The sequence below is a fragment of the Lagopus muta genome, chromosome 8 (assembly GCF_023343835.1).
Source record: "Lagopus muta isolate bLagMut1 chromosome 8, bLagMut1 primary, whole genome shotgun sequence".
NCBI classification, from domain to species: domain Eukaryota; kingdom Metazoa; phylum Chordata; class Aves; order Galliformes; family Phasianidae; genus Lagopus; species Lagopus muta.
In genome coordinates, this window is record NC_064440.1 from 1,954,949 (window position 1) to 1,974,237 (window position 19,289).

At 43.0% G+C, this 19,289-nt stretch overlaps 1 protein-coding gene across 2 annotated transcripts in view; it reads right to left on the bottom strand.

Annotated features, from left to right (window-relative positions):
• Positions 1-19,289, bottom strand: part of KIF5C (kinesin family member 5C) — a 66,070-nt gene that overhangs the window by 33,821 nt on the left and 12,960 nt on the right. For both annotated transcript variants that reach the window (XM_048954071.1, XM_048954072.1), the window contains exons 2-10: positions 14,005-14,095; positions 11,087-11,160; positions 6,699-6,803; positions 4,850-4,898; positions 4,141-4,196; positions 3,175-3,262; positions 2,535-2,659; positions 2,238-2,342; positions 1,749-1,897 (exon numbers count right to left, since the gene is read on the bottom strand). In XM_048954071.1, coding sequence (XP_048810028.1) covers positions 1,749-1,897; positions 2,238-2,342; positions 2,535-2,659; positions 3,175-3,262; positions 4,141-4,196; positions 4,850-4,898; positions 6,699-6,803; positions 11,087-11,160; positions 14,005-14,095 — 842 coding nt within the window. The remainder of the gene's footprint in view (positions 1-1,748; positions 1,898-2,237; positions 2,343-2,534; positions 2,660-3,174; positions 3,263-4,140; positions 4,197-4,849; positions 4,899-6,698; positions 6,804-11,086; positions 11,161-14,004; positions 14,096-19,289) is intronic.

Below are 19,289 nucleotides of genomic sequence, written 5' to 3' on the forward strand. Positions count from 1 at the left end.
GACCAAAATTAAGTCCCTTCATGAATCTAGAGGTTTTAAAAGCAGCCACACACACAAATCCATGCTCCATGGCCCTGTAATTCCTTTACTCTGAACTGTTAAGTCTTACTGCTCACCTTTCCTTTTAGACTCTACTCTGCAGACTCTACCTGCAGACACAGAGCCCACAGAATGAAACCCATCACAGTGCCTACCTGCAATTTAAAATGAAATGCAGCTTTACTTCTTAACCACAGCAGACACCATGACACCAGAGCCTTACACAGGAGGAGCCAGCAGCAATTTTGGGAATGCTCATTAGTTTTACAGAAGTACAAGATCCACACTTGTCTGAAACCATCTGAAGTCAGAAAACTACATGGGGAGGTTTCAACTGCGATCCATGCAAATATTTAAACTTTTGCCACCTACAAAATCAGCAAATCTCTGTATTTGAGAGTCGTTAACAATTTATATTGACTTCCATGCTATAGGAAGCAGAGCTCAGAGGAATCCAGGCTATGTACAGCTACCTGACTGCGCACAGATCCTTCCCCACCTGCACAAATCCCAGCAGCAGACAAGTTAATCCTGTTTCTGGCACTGCCAGATGGGGAAAGCGTTGTGGAACTGACTGCCAGCCTTAACCTACAGCATCACCCTTAATCCCCATAGCTGTCCATTAAGAGGGGCTACACCAACTGCATCTCCATGCCCTTTGGGGCCCATCCTGTAGTTTTGTATGCTCTTATGTGAATGCATTACAGAGCTCATCTTCCTTCAACAAAATCCAAGGAAGAGCTCACCTTAAACACTAACAGCGGGGAGATGAACTAATAAAAGATTACCAGATTTGTCTTTTATACAAGATTTTAATTTCCTATGTAAAATGCACCGTAACAGTGTCAATTTTAATGCAAAACTTATGCCAAGTGGAAGACACAACCTATTTTCTGACCAAGATAAATCAAATTATTGTACAAACTGTTAAATAATCTCACAAACAATCTTAAGCTGCTAGAATTTTCTTCATTTTGCTATCATGCAAATAAATATATACGACACAAAGCAAATGATTCTCAGAGTTGTCTTTAGTTACAATAAAAGGAATCATGTAATGAGCCTGACTGTTTTGGCAACCTTTCCAAAAGTATTTCATATGACTACATCCAATGATACACACACAAATAAAATCTTCCTTTCAACCACTTCCACATTTTGTTAATCCTTGCTTGCTCCTAAATTATGAACGATGCTCTCAACATGTAAAGCCATCATGGTCATCTACCAAAACTGCCAGCATTACACTGCATCCACATTCTTCAGTTTTCTGAATTTACAGTTTAAAAAAATATTTTTTTGCAACCATAACAATAATCAGTGAGATGGCATTCAAGAAGATACATCTGAGAAGCGACAACAGCAGTAGGAGGCAGAGCAATACCCAGTGTTTTCCACTGAGTTAGCCAGCAGAAAACTGCCCAACACCATTATCTTCTCCACAAAACTTCAAAGAACTATGAGAACATTTCATACTTTCCAAAGTAGAGCAGCTGTTGGCCAATACTAACACTTCTTTTACTGGTACCATACAGAATAAAGCGACAGTCTGCTCAAGTTCTTCAGTTCTGTCTTTTGAACAACTTCAGAAATTGTGACCTCCACATTTAAAAAAGCCTCTTCATGTCACTGCCACCAGCACAGCTGGCTCAGAACACATGGAAGAGCTCCAATGAGAGCTATCTATCTTTGTGCCAAGTAGGACTCACCGCTGTCCAAACATCAGGGTCGACTTCGTTTCTGCTTCATTGAAAATAGAAGGAGAACAGCATATAACAATGGTGGTTCTGCAGTTTCCACCGAGGGAATCCTGAAGTATCCGGGTCATTTTGCTGTCACGGTATGGAACATGAGTTTTCTAATCAAAATACAAATAAGATGCATGAGCAATTTTTTAAAATAGCAGTAGAGAATATCAGTCAACAACGACAGGATTAATGAACTTTGAGGCATACAGTCCTCAAAAGTTCATCAGTTTTGATTGTGCTATGATGAATTGCACTGGATAACCACTCAAGTGAAATCACTAACAATTTGCTTTTTTATCTTCAGTAGAATACTAAAACCATTATTGGATTGTGGTTGAAAAACCAATACTTCCTTCTTTCTGAACTGAAACCGTAGCTTATTTCTTATATGCATGATAAAGAAAGATAAATAAAAGTTATTCTAAACCAGCACAAAACAGGATTACTTACAGTTCCTTCTGCCAAGGCAGATATCACGTTGCCTAAAGCAGACAAAGACTTATTGATATTTTTAGCTTCATCAAGAACAGCACCCTCCGCTCCAGTTTTGCTGACCTACCGAGAGAGCAGGCAACAGTCAGGCTCAGCTACTGGCAAGTCAGTGCAGATGGGGCAGTGCAACAATTAAAGATGCTCTTGGAAGAACAACAAAGCAAGCTTATCCTCAGCCAAGGGAGATTTTGATATGCATGTGCTTAGTTGAGTAATCTCACCAGTATCTCCAAACATCTTATGAAGAAAGACTACCTTCTCACTTCCAGCCAAGTCTACCAGGTACAGTTTTCCACTAAGTTTCTTCTCAGTTTCCACATTTTCTTGTTTAATATTAATAAGGAAGATACTGTGACTTCTAGAGCTGTGTTCATTCATATCTGCAGAGGAATCACATTTTAAAAGTGTTGTGTAAGTGACAAGAAGTTATATTTCAGTGCTATCCAATGCCTAACAAATTCAAGCACAAGAGTCCATTCACTGGAGTCCTGGACAGCAGCATGTCATACCCACGGACCATGGAACAAGCTCTTAGTTCCTCCTACCAAGACCTAAATTAACCAGAACCATAATACATGACAGGCTTGGAAAAAGTTTTTTTCCCCCCTCCCTTTTTTTCTTAAAGAAAAGTTTATCTTTTCCCCAAACCAATGAAATTGAACCAGAAATAGTATGAAAAGGATTAACACTGACAGTAAAATAAGATAGCATTGCAGGGATACAGAAAGGAAGGAAGGTTCTCTCCATTTGTGCTTCTTCAGGAGTATACAGCACACACAGAAAAATCTCACGTGATACAATAACACTATTTAGATGTGTTGATGTAGAACTGCAATAAGAATGTGTGTTCAACATCATGGACAGAGAAAGAATTGTAAGCCCACAGAACACCTACTTGTAACAGCCACGTGGCGGTTAGCTTTCCCTTCATCAATGACATCCAACACCTCCTCAGGACTAGATACAAATCTTTCTGTACAACCCTGGAAATGAAACACAAGAAAAGTTTAGAAGAGCACGAATACTCCAAATGCCATCAAGAGTCTATAGCACGGATGATCAAATAAGGAGAAGAATCATCAACACCAGACCCAACCACCAGCAAGGCAGTGACCCACACCTGCCTTGGTACGACTTTCAGCAGCTGTTGATGGGAAAAGTTGAGAGCATTTGTTTTCCAATATTAAATACTCAGTCAAATCCCAATGTACAGGAGAGAGTTTCCAGACACAGCACATAAAGAACAGCACAGCATATATGCCTACTGCTAATTTGGGTGAGATGATGCATCCAAATTAGTTTTTCCTCTCTTGATCCACATAAGACAGAGCACTCTTTCTCTGCAATATTAGTAAGGGAACTATCTTACTATTTTTACCCTGTCCAGGGTCAGAATAAACAGAATGATATCATATGTACATTATTAGGGTTCACATATGTTCACAAGAAATATATGGTATCTAACTGAGGGCACAGGAAGTCATAAATCAGTTTATGTGAAATCCCAGCCCAACAAATCTGCTCTAAAATACTGCAAGACTACAGTGACAAAGTATTAAAAAAATTCTTCAAGATGTTCTCTTTCATATTCTACATGAAACAGACACAGAAATACTGAGAATTTAACATCACTAGTACACATTGTAAATGTTTGAAGTCACTAAAGCAAAGCAAACAAATGATTCAAGCCCATTAATATTGCAAGAAACTGTTTGGATTCAGGATCTAATACTGCTTGAGCATTCAAGACAGAACATCAGTTGAATCATCTCAGTAAACACACAGGTATACAAGCATAAATGAATGTATATGTCTGTTGCCTGAGAAAAATGAAAGGCTCAGCTTCATCTTCGCCACGTACCTTCACGTATGGAACTCTGTTCTTATCTTCATGTACAGCAAGGTTTGTCTTTGACACTAGAAAGAAAGATGGAAACCATGAGGAACATTCCATACATAAGACTGTGTCAAATACAGACATGACACAAAAATGCAAATATTCTGAATATATTAAATATATTCTGAATGTATTACACCTGTCAGTGCAGAGTGTAGTAATTGCCTACTCCTTATTAACTAATGCTATTTCTGTGCATATATTTTGTTTCTTTTTCTGTAGATCTTGTACCTGTTTCCTTACAGTTACCTTTATGGAAAAGACCTTTCCTTCACTGCTTGTCTTGGTTTGATCAAGGCTAAATGATCTGAATTTGTTCAAAGCAGCAAAAATTCAAAAAGAATCAGAAGGTCTCATGGGAATTCAAAAAAAAGCTTGAGTAGATGTTCCTGAGTGTTACTATGATCTACATTTCTCTGTCTTCAGGCTGATTCCAAAAAGCCTAAGTTACTTTTATTATCATACAGACACACAAATGGTTATCTCCCATAAAATTCCACCTAAGGGAAGCAAAGCAAAGGGAAAAACAATAACAAAAAACAAACAAACAAAAAAACATCCAGTCACAGTCACACAACTTCAACTTAAATCACTCAAAGACAGAACTGAATGGAGAAGAAAGCCCCAAAGCAAACCAACCACCACGTAGTTACATCCAAAATGGGAAACTTACCATCAAGTAGGTCCCTTATTTTGTCCAAATAGATCTCAAAGTAGGAAACCTAATTAAAGAATCATAAGCATTATGGATTTAAACTCCAGCAGTTTAAAAATGCTTCTACCTATATTTATCTGTCCAAATGAAAAGCACCAAACTAAAAGTAAAACCCATCTCCTGCATGCTTCGAATTGCATCTTTGTCTTTTGAATGATCTCCATGTCAACAACCTCCCTCTGTTTATCGCTGGTCCATCAGGAATGCATGTCAAAAAGCTTCAGACAAACATCAGCTTCCTCATACATTTGGACACAGAAATATTGAAAGGAATCAGTGTAACCCAGTTAGTATCATTTCACCACTGCACTGCTGTGACACCACTTGCAGGGCACCTCTGACAAGAGGCAGAGCAATATTCTCCAGCACAAAGGCAGACAGCACAGCCCGTGGTTTAACACGCCACTAACACAAGCCTGACTTACACCCATTAAATGAAACTCTACAATGAAGCATATTGTAGAAGCTCTTTCCTGAATCAAGTCTCAAACAGCAAATGGAAAACGAGCTTCTCTGTCACAGAAAGAGACAACTGTGCTTGGGATAAAGAACAGAAAATAAGTTTAAGAAGTCGAATGAATGAGTGACTATCTGAATAAAAGGGCATTCAGCTCCAACAGGGGCAAACAAGAACGTGTTGTCAGAGTGGTGCCTAACTGCACCAGAACTAAGATTTACCTAGGGATTATTTAGCAAATCCAATACCAGATGGCTAAATTGCAGGTATCCATAAATTCTAACCACCTAGTAAAGTATCACTTTATCTCAAATGAAAAAGAATGTTATATATTTGTTTGTTTGTTTTTGACAACTGCTATTAAATACAGAAGTGCTTCAATTTGGGGCATTTTCTTTGTGTCACATTTAAAGCCATCTTTTGGACCACACATTTCAATAGTCTGGCTCACCCACAGTCAGCTCACGTGCTATCTATCATCCCATCAACACACACTGCTGTGGACCCACACATGCAGGAGACATCAAGTTCCCCTCCCAGTTCTTAATGGGTTTCAATTAGAGAGGGAGAAAAAATTGATATTCGTTTTCTGAGCTGGCTTAGTTATTAAAAGAGTGTGACAGTTTGGTTATAATCTTGCTCCAAATGACAGAATGTGCATTTCTCTAAATGACAGCTCCTTGATCATCACTCACTCATTCACTGCTACTTAGGCAGCTTTTCTGTTACAATATTCATAGATGTCAGCCAGGGTAGGAAACCACAAAAACTGCTCAGTGCTGGCAGAATGTGATTTATAGAGTGATAAAATTCTGCTGGGACAGGAATTTAATATGTCTGGTGTCTTGTACAAGGGGGTCCCCATCTGTTAGCATCAAAACGTTATCATGTAGAATAGGAATAGACAGGAGACTTTTACAGATGATGAAAAGAAATCAGTGTCACTGCTACAAAAACCATTTCTATGAAAATTCAAAGGTGTCTCTTCTGAAGAGCTCAATGTTTTACATTCTACAGTCTACTCAAATATTTAGATGGTTTATTGTGAGGTTGCTTCCGTCTGCACTTCATGTAGCAGTGACTTCATGTGTATGCTCAAATGCTCCCAGTACAAGAAGAACTACTCCTTCCAGCACATCAGTAACTGGTTCAGAGGTATTCAGATGCATTATTGAAATGCACGTGCCCAGAGCACCATCTTCTAAGAAATGTCCTCAGTAAAGCAGGTTGAATCACAGGTAGGAGAAAGGAAAAACTCTGCAGCCATGTGCTCTAACCAAAATCCAGTTTCAGCCCTAGCTCTGCCTTCTTTCAGCTGACCCATTACATAACGTGCCACCCTGCATTTACCTTTATGTGAAACTCCAGGTTCTCATCCATGGAATAGATGTGATCAAAGATGTCATGTGCAATTCTCGGAATGATTCCCATTAGCTGAGGGTCATGCAGCTTCCCCTACGGACACAAAAGCAAACCATGACTTGGAAAGTGTTGCTTAAGCACGGGAGAAGGGAAAGCCTTGTTCAAACACACCTTCAGCCAGTGGGGCTCTGCAAACAAGCCTGCTGCTCTGTGGGGATTTGCTTGATGCAAACACACATAAAAGATGGCAGGGTGACTCAACATGTTAGCACTCTTCACCCCACGGAGCACCTATCTGTTTTGTCAGCTCCTACCACTTGTGATGCATGCTGTCCTGCTGCTATGCACACTGCCACTCTCTGATTTAAGACAGATAAACAAACACAAACAAAACAAACTTTCCAATTACCTCCTGCTGCTCCCAGTTAAAAATCAGCTATTTGGAAACACATCAGAAACCAGAAGCATTAAAGCATCCCAATTCTCTTTTGCCAGTAACAGCTAAAGAGAAGGCTGTGTTGTGGGGACTTGGGGATTAGAGTAATATATTCTGATTTGAGCTTGCTCGGCCCGCTGCCAGAGAGCAGTGCCTCACAAACACCACTGTTCTCTGTGTTAATTTGCACAGCTACCTTCCTCTATTCTAGGAAGAACTGAATATGAGATCAAACCGACTTGCCCTGGCTGCTTGGCTTTTAATTGCTTTGCTCATTTTGACAAAATCAGACACAGATTGGAAAGATGGCACTGGTTGAAACCTGAATAAAAACATAGACTTGAAATAAAAACCTTGTCTGACTGCAGCATGCTCAATTGTTATTTCCACGTTTCAATGAACCTGCATAAATATGGAATAACAAGCACTCAAGTCAAGAGGCATAAGACACCATCAGGACCCTGAGATCAGACTGTACATTCTGATCTTCAGAACATCAGTATCTGCACAACAAAGTACTGTACTCCAAATATTGGTTGGGAATAACAAAACGGGTAGCCATGCAGTTCTCAATGATGGGAGCTCAGACTTGAGCTGGAGCTGCTAACAGTTATCAAGCAACAAGAAAGTTTTACTAACACAGGCAGAAAGTCGTAAACACGCACAGTTCTCAGTTATATTTGCTTGTGACCCACTGGTGAGTCCCAAGTTACTCAGCCTTTATTAGCACACTTAAATAGAGTCTTCCTTGACATCATTTCATGCTGAAGCTGGTGAAATGGCAGTCGAGTCATTAACCTAGGATAAAGGGAAATCTGACACGAATAACCAACGCTGTCTCTCTTCTTCTCTCTCAGCTTGCATTTAAAGCAGCTACCAGGTTTCTCCCTTTCAACTATGTATATCAGGAGGAAAAACAGAAGAAAGGGGCTGAAAGAGAGAAATCAGTTGCTTTCCTGACTGCTTTCCCTCTAAAGCAGCTCTCAGCTGTATCTGAACAGCATTTTATTCATGTTATATAAGCAATATCAACTTCTGCAGTGGAAGAAGTTAAATGCTATACTATACACATCACCCTATGAAGCTCTGCAAAAGCTAAGTCCTGGTTGTACACTATGGTATTTTAATTCAGAAAATGAAAAAGAGGGTGATTAAATAAATTCCTGAGGGAGGGGAAAGAAATCTGTATGCATACACACTCGAAACAAAACCCAGCACTGTGTTTTGCCTTGCCAGCAAAGGCTTCACTGCACAATGCTTAGCTCCATTACACAACACTGGTTTTGGACAGACACTGCAATACAATTTTCACACTATTCATTCATTCCTTCTCAGTGAAGAAGTCCTTAGGTTCCACCAAAGCCAACTGACTACCCGTCCTGCATTACTGCACACAGACAGTCTTCCCAAAGAGGATAAAGGAGCTTTTAGTAAACCAGGATAAACAGAAATTTGTTGGTATTTCTTCACCACTCCCATACACAAGCAAAGGTGCATCCAAACTATAAAGCAATGTAAGATGCATGATCCAGCTAGCTGTGGCAGCTACAGATCCAGAAACAAAGGAGCTAAGCAGTGCCTCCTTTTCCCTAGGAGTGCTTAGATTGTTGCATGGATTGCTAGCTCAGCCAAAGAATAGTGTGAATTCAGAGTTCTGTCCCAGGGACTTCTGCCTGCACAGAGATGTGTCAGCTCTGGCATCTCTGCACTGTGCTGCACCGCACAAGGTAAAGGGTGCTTGGTCTCTGCATAAAAGACAACTCAGGGAAGTATTTGTTTACATGTTCTCCTAATCTCTAGGAGCTGTGTAGTACGTCTGCTTTCCTTTCCATAGCTTTCACTGTAGAGAGAAAGTAAGTTAATTTGTAAAACAAAATGATTAAGGCTGCATGTAATTCAATCACTGCACCTACAACTTTGTGAGCTTTGGCTTTCTCATTATTTGAGTCAGTGCTGTCAGAATAGCAATGAAGCAATGAAGCAAGATGACATTCACTGCTTTAAAAACTATAATACCAGCACTCCATTGAAAAATAATTGGTTTAACTTCATTATGAATGGTTTTTTATTAGAACACGAATTCCACAGAGAGCATACATTGGAAGGGAAAACAAAGGAAACGATGGCTATTCACAGAAATCTGCAGGGAAAACACTGCCATGGGTTTATCTGTAACCTTAGAATGAGTTTGGAGAGAAGTGCTGCTGCTGCTGCTGCTGTCACTTTGACACTGCAGTTAGTAAGCTCCCCCAGAGCACCAGGACAGAGTTCTCTGCTCATTAAGGCCTCATTTTAAAAACAACATTAATTTTTAGGGGTTGGACTAGATGATCCCCAGAGGGATCCCTTCTGAGCCCTATAATTCTGTGATCCTACACAGCAAGCAGGCAGGGGATAGTGAAGAGCAACATTTGAGGCACTGCTGCTTGACTTCAAGATGTTGACAAGGAGGGACTTGCTATTGAAAACTGTAATGTAACAGCAGAGCCAATCAGTTTCTCCTGTCGAAAAAAACCTACATGTTTTTAAAGAAGATATTCATCCTGCTATGTTTTATTAAATGTTTTATTCGCCCAGGAGGAAGGTGGATGTCAGAAAGCCCTTCTTGGCTGTATTACACCGCCGTGCCCTGGTTAAGCCTAACACTGATACCAGGCAGCACTCTGCATTTCACAGAAAATCCTTTCCCTATACAGGATTTCATATTTCTTCAACTTCAGACTATTTTTTCCTCCACATTTCCTCCAACATTACAAGGGGATGTGAGAGTCAAAGAGGGATTAAACTGCATTTAGACTTGATTCCACTTTAGAAATGACAGCTTCTTTTTTATTAAAAAAGCAAAATGGACATTTTTCTACAGCCGTTTTCTTCATCACAGCCTGTAATTCCGAATATAAATTGGCTTTAAGAGATCTTTCCCCATGCCATGTGGAAGGACCCGCTCAAGCCCTGCAGGCATTTTGATGTAATTACATTCAGAGCGGGTGGATTACTCAGTCACTGTGCCATCTGTGAGGCCCGAGCTAGTGATTTTCCCCATCCCTAGTCTCCAAAGGAAGCAAGGACAGACTTAATAAGACATGAGGCATCAGTTATTGCATCCTCCAGGAAAGGAGCAACTGTGGCAATTAAACAGCAATTTCATCAGGGCCTACTGGCTCGAGAGAATATTGCTTTCCTTCTCCTTTACCCTTCAGGTCAGGTAGGTCAGCTGTGTTAATCACGTAGCAAAACCATCTGACGCTGTTAAACAAAGGACAGCTTTTTGTTTCCCTTCATTTCATTTAGCAGTGCTTTGCTCTAGATCTCCTGTTGAAAGTTCATAGTTGAACCCAAATGCTTTAAGACAAATACATGTGGCTTGTGCAGTGCTGTGACAGAACAATCCTGTGCTAGGATTAAATGTTTGAATAATCCTTCTGCTATAGGAAGGGACAAGAATATATGCATGTGTCTGCCAGAGCAGCAGGGGAAAAGCAAACCAAACCAAAACAAAAACTCACGCAGAAGAAAAAAGACACTGTAGCAACTCCTGTAGCAGAAATAGGAACAGACTTAGGACCTCAGCCACAGGAGCTGATATTCTCCTCCTCTAAAGCAACAATTTCCAAACGCATCAGTTCATCCATCTGTGCCACAGCATGCGAGGCTGGTATTCCCAGAAGATGAGTACAAATGAGAAGACCAATAACCACGGCATGAATTTGAACAATCCTGCATGTAAGGGAACTGTATCCATATTACTGTATTCCCTGTGGATTAAGGAATCTCACTCAGCTTCTTCACAATTGATACACACGGCTAAGCTGTCACGACAAATATGGAAAGGCCATAGTGGTCTGTATCAATGAGCCTCTCACAGCTCAGTGTTCCAGCTAGTAGGTTTGTTCAAGCATGCAGTACATAAAATTCTACTGATTCAACTTTGCCACTGTACCTCCATGGTGTGTGTCTTTCCTGATGATGTCTGCCCATAAGCGAAGATTGTGCCATTGTAGCCTTCAAGAACATCTGCAAAGGAGGAGGAAAACAATTAAAGCTCATAATGGCATCTTGAAGCTGCACTATCAGTGTTTCATACATCTAAAATGCGGAAGGTCAGTCAGAAACATACAATGCAAGTTGCTATCTTCAAGCCTCCAAAGAGGAAGTTGAACAAGCTCACACTTTTTCTATTGCTGTATTACTCAACAGTTCAGAGCCTTATAAATTTTCAAGCTTGTCAGCAAAGCAGGAGAGCAAAGGAAGAAGAGAGACAAACAGGAATTAGCTCTGTTGAAAATAGACTTCCAATCAAGGCAGAACAGTTATTTATACTGTATACTTCCAAAATGACCCTGCACATAGCAGGGTGGGTGAAACTAAACGATCATTGTGGTCCTTTTCAACCCAGGCCATTCTATGACTCTATGATTCTACTTACTGTAGCAGCTAATGAAGGAGAAGAAACCTTTAGTCTAAAGATCAGTAGTATTGACTCTGTGCTGCTCCCATCAGACCACCCCACTGCCTGTATATATATGCACATGTCCAGATTAAGTATTACTACACAAACAAATATAATCTCCTTGTTTGCATCTCCCCATGCATGTATGCAGATGGTCCAGGCCTGCAATGGGACAGACTGTGATCTCCCAGCATACAAACCAGAGAGCCACCAACCCATTTAGAGTAATTTAAAACAATATGTGCAACTTTTTTACATCGGGCATACCATGGAAGTTAAAGGAATGTTGAAAACAGCTATTAATCCTGTAAGAACTTGGAAATCCTGAATGGAAACACTGCATGCATCCCAAGGCACCATGGCCCAAGCAGTAACGTGCGTAGGTTCAGCACAGGCCCTGCTGGTGGGACTATGCTGCCTACATGCAGACACATGATAGTTGGCCTGCCAAAGGGATGTTTGGTGAAAGGCTTTCCACTGAAGATGGTTAATTCACCATCTGTCAGCTGACTAAAAAGAGAAGATGGGCCCTGAGACAAACAGCCTGCCCAAAACTTCAAGTGGAAAAAAACAACAGATGAATAGGAATGATCCCACAAAGATCAGCTGCGGGTTTTATGTAACTCATAACAAACACGAGAGCCCGAGCACTCTTCTCCATTCCTTGCTGAGCCATCTCTGCATTGATTTTCAGCTTCACTCACTGCTGTGGATGGCCGTCCAGCTCAGTCCCAGCACTGCTGCCAGATGGTGCATTGCTGCAAATGTGGCAACACAGACACATTGGCACCGGGCATCCACAAAATCTGACAGCACTAGCAGCACTGTACTGCCCAGTAAAGCTCCACAACACACTGCCCACAGCAGCTGTGGAGCTCTGGAGACCTGGAAATGGAGTGATGGCGAGAACTGGAGGCATTCAAGGCCAGGCTGGATGTGGCTCTGGGCAGCCTGGGCTGCTGGTTGGCGACCCTGCACACAGTAGGGGGTTGGAACTGGATGAGCACTGTGCTCCTTTGCAACCCAGGCCATTCTGTGATTCTAGGGACTGGAATCGTGAAGCCCAAATGCAGCCTTTGGGAGCACATGCAGCGCCCGCCCAGCACCACACCTAGTGGGTTGCTCCTCAAAATCTCCTTCCTTTCTCATGAACAGAATGTGACATACTTTGGCTGAATTACTGAGCTACTTACTTAAACCTAATCCCATTTCTTTTTCAGCTAAAAAAAAAAATTCATTTGGATCACTCTTATTGTCAACATCATTATGACAGCCATTGTTTTAGAGCCTGTCAGTCCAGCTGGTGTTTTTGGTGATAACATTAATCACAAGGAAACCATCAGCCACTTCATGGGAGTGTGATGAAGTCTGATAACAAATGGTAACCTTGAAAACTGATCTGAAAAGCCTCCAAGGTTTAAATATTGCTTCACACTGTGACACCTTCAGCTGATATTTCCATGAAGTAAATCACATTGTACCCAACTATCAGAAACAGAACAGCCTGCATCACATTCTTCACTTTATTAGGCTTCAAAGTGAACATTCAATGTTTTTTTTCTCTCCCTATATCTAACTTTCACAGAAACAGAAACTCAGGACTGCTGCCTGTAAGAGCCACGTGAGACATCACACACACAAAAAAGGCAAACCAATTATTGGACATCAACTATCCAACATTAGCACACACTGGAATACTGGAACTCTTTGGAACACATCTATAAGTGGAGCTGTGTGTCAGCAATCTGAATGATCTCTAAGCTCTACAAACTCCAGTGCCACCAGTTTTGTTAAAGGCTTACCCACATGAAGAAGTCAGAATTGCTGTAATTAGCCTCCCCTCAGAGAGCAGGCAACTTGAGCCTTATGACTCATTTCCTCTCTACAACATCAAATAATTAGCTTCTGGTCCTGATCCCTTATCGCCCAGACTACACGTGTGATGGCAGCCCACTTCCTCCTGAACAAAACCCAGGGCTGCCATCAACACAGCTCAGCCCAGGCCCTCTCCCTGCAGGCAGCATCCAGCTCACCAAGCTGCCTAATCCTCTAAGGGCTGCAGAGCTTTCCAGCACCGCTCCTGCACCTCTGAGCAACCCCAGATCTCCCATACCCACAGCATTCACCACACAGCTTTGTGCTGTGGCCAGCTGTGACAACATCCCCACTATCTGAACACTGTGATTTAAAAAGAAAAACTGAGGACCGAACCCTGGGAACAAGCAGGCCAGCCACTGCATGGAACCACTGAGGGACAGACAAAAAAACAACATCAAAAACCCATGCCTGCAATAATTACTAAGTTCTGGTATAGACTGCTCTAGTATCCTGTCTTTAAATGGCTTGAGTGGACAGGCAGACATCATTTTCCTTCCCCTGAAACGGCAATAAAGAAGAACAACACCTACCTTTAACAATCTGCTTGGCACAGGCATTATAAACTTGCTCCTGGGTTGTGTTGGGAGGTAACACTCTGTCAAAGACATAGGGCTTCCCTTGCTGCAAACCAAACAGAGACTTTTGTAAGAGAAGGGACATCACACACAGTTATACAGACCCCCTTAAGCAGGCAACCTGAAATGCAGCACCTACTTTGGCACAAAGAAAGGCATTTGGTGCAATGGGAACTACAATATTTTGTTGACTACAGAGATGTGACATCTCATGTCCTCTGCAAACATCTCTTCTGTAGTTGGCAAAAAAAAAGCAGCATAGGCTTTCTGTGTGCTTCTATTTGGGCCAGCAGCTACTGTTGCAGGACTGATTCTTTTCTCCCTCTACTTAAAAGGGAAAATATTCATTTTAATATTTACCAAAGATTCGTTGTTCATCACTGTAAAATGGTGAAAGCTGTGTTGTGAAAAACACAGACCAGAGCAACTTGCAAGTCCTGAGAGCTCCTTTCTGGTGACACTGAGGTGGCACGGCACAGACCCAGCACCCAGAACTTGGGCAGAAACTGCCCAACCTCATTTGTATGCTTAACATGCAGATATGTATTGGTAAAACCATAGGACAGACATGATAGAAGCAGCCCAGTCGGGCTCAGAAATTATTATGGTTTTTATTCTTATTACCACCAGGTGACAAAATGCCTTGTGCAAAGAGCCAGCCTTTTAGATTCTATCAGGGCTATCACCAAGCTGGGAGCCACCAGAGCCCCACCACAGACACCCTGACTCCTTGCTGTACTTATTCTGCATCTACACCTGGTAAAATAACTGCCACAATCACTCTGAGAAGATGTTGATGCTCTTTGTAGCAAGTGCAGCTGGTTACAAGAGAGAGTAGCAACCCTGTGAACAGGTTTGTTTGATGCTTAAAAGACTAATCATTTTCAAGACAGCAGTTCAGTTCTTACAACTCCATAAAAGCAAGCTAGGCATTTGCATTTAAAGTAAGATTCCTTTATTACACTAAGCGGACCTGTCGTATCTTCATCTCCCATCAGAGCCCGTAATGTTTCCCGTCCATGATGTGACATTTTGCTCTGAGATGAGTGCAGTGAGGGCTGCAAAGCTGCTGACAGGTGGCTGTGTGCCTGTCGTAGTACTTTGTTCTGTGCCTCCAGTGTGCTGCTGCTGCAGCCTGCAGCACTGTGCTCTGATAGCCAGCTCTGCCATGCTCTGGTTTGACTTCAGGCAGATCAAAGGCATGCATGCTCCTTAAATTTGGGAATGGTTGATTGGAAGAGACCTTCAGTTCCAACTGCCTGCTGTATGCTGGCTGTCCCCCAGCTCAGGCTGCCCAGGGCCCAACCATGGCACCTCCAGGAATGGGGCACCACAGCTCTTGGAAGCAGTGGCAGGCCATCTCCACCTCTGGGTAAAGAGTTTCTCCCTAATACCTGACCTAAATCTCCCCTCTTTTAATTTAAGTCCTTTCTCCCTTGTCTTATCATTATCTGACCGTGTCCACAGTTGCTCTTCCCCCCTGTTCCCTTTAGGTACTGAAAGACTGCAATGAGGTCACCCCACAGCCTTCTCTTCTCCAGGCTGAGCCAGCCCAGCTCCCTCAGCCTGTCTTTTTATGAGAGGTGCTCCAGCCCTCTGAGCATCTTCATGGCCTTCTCTGGACCCCATCCTATCTCAAGGTTAGGAAAGTAAAAGTGATTTAAAAGAAAAAATCAGGGCAACACCTTGTGCTGCAATGGGCAATCCAGACATTCCACTTGATCAAACAAGATCCAAAAGAGGAGACCATGACACCCAGCACAGCCCTGGTAGCAGCAGGACCACAGGACAGTGCCCAACCAGCCCCAGCCTCAGCACACCATGTCATCACAGCTTTCTGTAATGTGCCATTTTCCCCTTGTAGTGCCCAGGGCTGTGGGGCTGCCCAGCCTGAAATTCCCAGATGATTGTGGAATCATTTCTCAACTGGACTTTTTACCTACTTATCCCCTGCAGAGGGACTGTCCCAGTCTGCTCACCACAAGCACTGGGTGCCAAAATATCAGAAGGACATAAAACTACAAGGGTGGATAGTGAGAGGACAAGGGGGAATTATTTTAAACTGAGACAGGGAAGGTTTAGGTTGGATATTAGGAGGAAGTTTTTCACACACAGGGTGGTGAGGCACTGGCACAGGCTGCCCAAGGAGGCTGTGGATGCCCCATCCCTGCAGGCATTCAAGGCCAGGCTGGATGTGGCTCTGGGCAGCCTGGGCTGCTGGTTGGTGACCTGCACACAGCAGGGGGTTGGAACTGGATGAGCACTGTGCTCCTTTGCAACCCAGGCCATTCTATCATTCTACGATTCTATTAGAGAGCTCCCAAAGGAGGAGTACAAAGATGGAGAAGGGTCTGAGGGCAAGGGGTGTGGGGAGCTGCAGCCATAAACAATAGGCACTAATCATAGAGGCCAAAGCACAAGTGCACACATAAGTGCAGCTATCCACCTACCAATTTATTCCCTTCACGCCTGAGCTGAGGCACATTAGCTAAGCAATGTGAGAGCAGAAGGGAGATGCCAGTACATCACTGCACCACAGCAAACATCGCACTTCAGGCAAACGCTGCTCCCGTGCCATCAATCCACTGAGCTCTCAGCAGCCCCAGTGCCAGAGCCTTCCGGAACAGCCCTGCTGTAATTGTGCTGCATGCAGCTGGAAGAGGCACCGCCTGTCATTTATCTGTCAGACTGAAAAGCTTCAAATGTAAAGCAGTAATTCACAAATGTGCTACGCAGGTCAAATTCCTTCCTCAGAATTTTTGTTCTGGAAAGCTGTAAGGCTGGCACACCCAGGGCTGGTGTCTGAAGGAAATAAATGCATGTTAAAGGGGTTTTGGTGCCCCATCCCTGCAGGCATCCCAGGCTGGATGTGGCTCTGGGCAGCCTGGTCTGCTGGATGGCAACCCTGCACATAGCAGGGGGTTGGAACTGGATGAGCACTGTGGGCCTTTGCAACCCAGGCCATTCTATAAGTCTGTGATTCTAAAGATCCCAAAGCAGCTGTCATCAGGAAGATAAAATTAGAGTTCCACTATCTAAGCAGCACTTATATTTCAGGGGAGGGTTTTTATGGCTCATCTCCCTGTTGATTTTGGACAAAGACAACTCAGGGCTCAGGCTCGGCAGCTTTCTCAACTCCTGAGGGTACACACTAAGATCTGGAGCTTTTTCATTGTAATTTACTGTATTTTTGGGGTGCTGTGCTTCCAAGCTCTGAGTTTATGGCAGACTTTCCTCGAAGGTAACAAGAGCCACATCCATCCTACAAAGGCAACGTGATGGCAGAGCCAAAGCTTTTGCTCCAGAGCATAGACAAGGTGAGCAAGCACAAACATCACCGTATTCCTAGCATCTCCTTAAACAGGACTTTTTTCCCATTGCCACCTTCAGAAATAACACTTTTTTCCTACCATAATTCAACCTGAACTAAGTACCGAAATCAGGAGGATTTCAGCCTTGTTCCAGCTTATTCAAGAGAATAATAAGCAGCCAAAAACAACATGTCACTTCAGGAAGCGACGCTACCAATTTTATCCCCATCCGTTATTTTCCCATTCATTTGGAATGGAAATTTCTCATTACAGGCCATGTATTACCTCTCACACATCAATCACATCTTCCTTGCCATGCCACTGCTTCCTGCAGTCCCTCTGACAATCTGCTCCATTAACTGCTGCACCACGGCTGGGCTGAGTGCTCAGCAACACCCACACCTCTGACAGCCCTCTGACTGCAGGCAGAATGCCACCCAGCCGTGCTGCCAACTCCTTCACCAGCTTCATGCTCTTACTGAATTTGCAGATTTGCTGTTTAAAAAAAAACAACAAACCCAAAGATTTCACAGGCACAAACAGAATTCTAATGATGCACCACCAGAATTGTGATTTCACAGGCAACGTCACAGGGCAGCGACGTCACTAGAAGATAATGCACTCTCAATACAACATAACTGAATGCATTACCTGGTTTAAAAGGGAAAAAAAAAAAGCTCTGCTCCTCTAAATTTCAGGCAGAGATGAAATGGGAAATGGTTCAGCGCTTAGAGCAGCATGCTAACAATTAGAGCCTGAATGCAGCTCATGGTTAATTCCCTGTGATCTTCAGGCTGGCTTGGATCCACGTGTACCTGCAGGAGGCATTGAGCTGTGTGGCAGAATCCACAGCCCCACAGGGAGCTCCAGAGTGCTTTATGAGAAGCGTGAGCAGAAAGAGATGGCTTAGAACTGAGCACCCAACAGCCAGCACACAGCTCAGGTATGGAATCAATAAAGTAAAAGGGAAGAAAGGAATACAAAACCCTGAATTTATTTGCTTTTTTGGGCTGTATGCAGCTATTTGAAACAGATGAGGAGCTACAGCCTGAAAACACGCCCAAGAATCAGAGATACCATTCACATTTATTCATTTGTTAAGACAGACACAGATTTGCTCTGCTTGCACAGGAAACCTGAAGACGAGCATGAAGTCAGTAAGGACATTTCTTTAGAAAACTGGATTGGCCATGGGCTGTGTTCCACCAGCCTGACCTCAAGGCTCCTTGTATCACATCAGCACATCTCATATTTGGTTGCATGCCGTGCAGCCCATCTGCACACACCGCAGGGAGCACAGAGGGGCCCTGCAGAGCTGGGGAGGCCGGGGGCAGCTGTGTGCAGCACACAGCCTGCTCACACACACAGCCTGCTCACACACACAGCCTGCTCACACACACAGCCTGCCACAGGAAGGCTGCAGGCAGCTGAGCACCTGACAGAGCACAGAAACAAACTTATCAGCTGAACTGCTTGGCATACAGCAGCCGTGCTGCAGCACTCCAACGCTCCACTCAACCCAATTCCAACTGATGCAGTGGAAATGAATGGTCTGTAGGTGGGTTTAATACACCATACAAAACTGCACTGTGGATGAGTATTCAGGTAACAACATCGTGTGATATGGAGGAGCTTAATTAAAGGGAAATTATTTCCCAGTTCTCACCAGCACCATCCGTGCCTGTGTAGGAGAGGTTTTATAAATAAAAGATTCTTAATTGCAGGCCCAGAAGACAGAATTTTTTAAAGATCAGAAAGCAAACTCTTACCAGAAGCAATTCATGTTTTCCATCAAGGCTCAGACTAACCTTAATGCACTACAGAGCTAACAAAATTCTCCTAGAGAAACTCTTACACTTTGGTAATACTCCTAAAAATCAGTTGGAAAACAACTGAACACAAACACTCTGGTCTGAGCAGGCGCTGCAG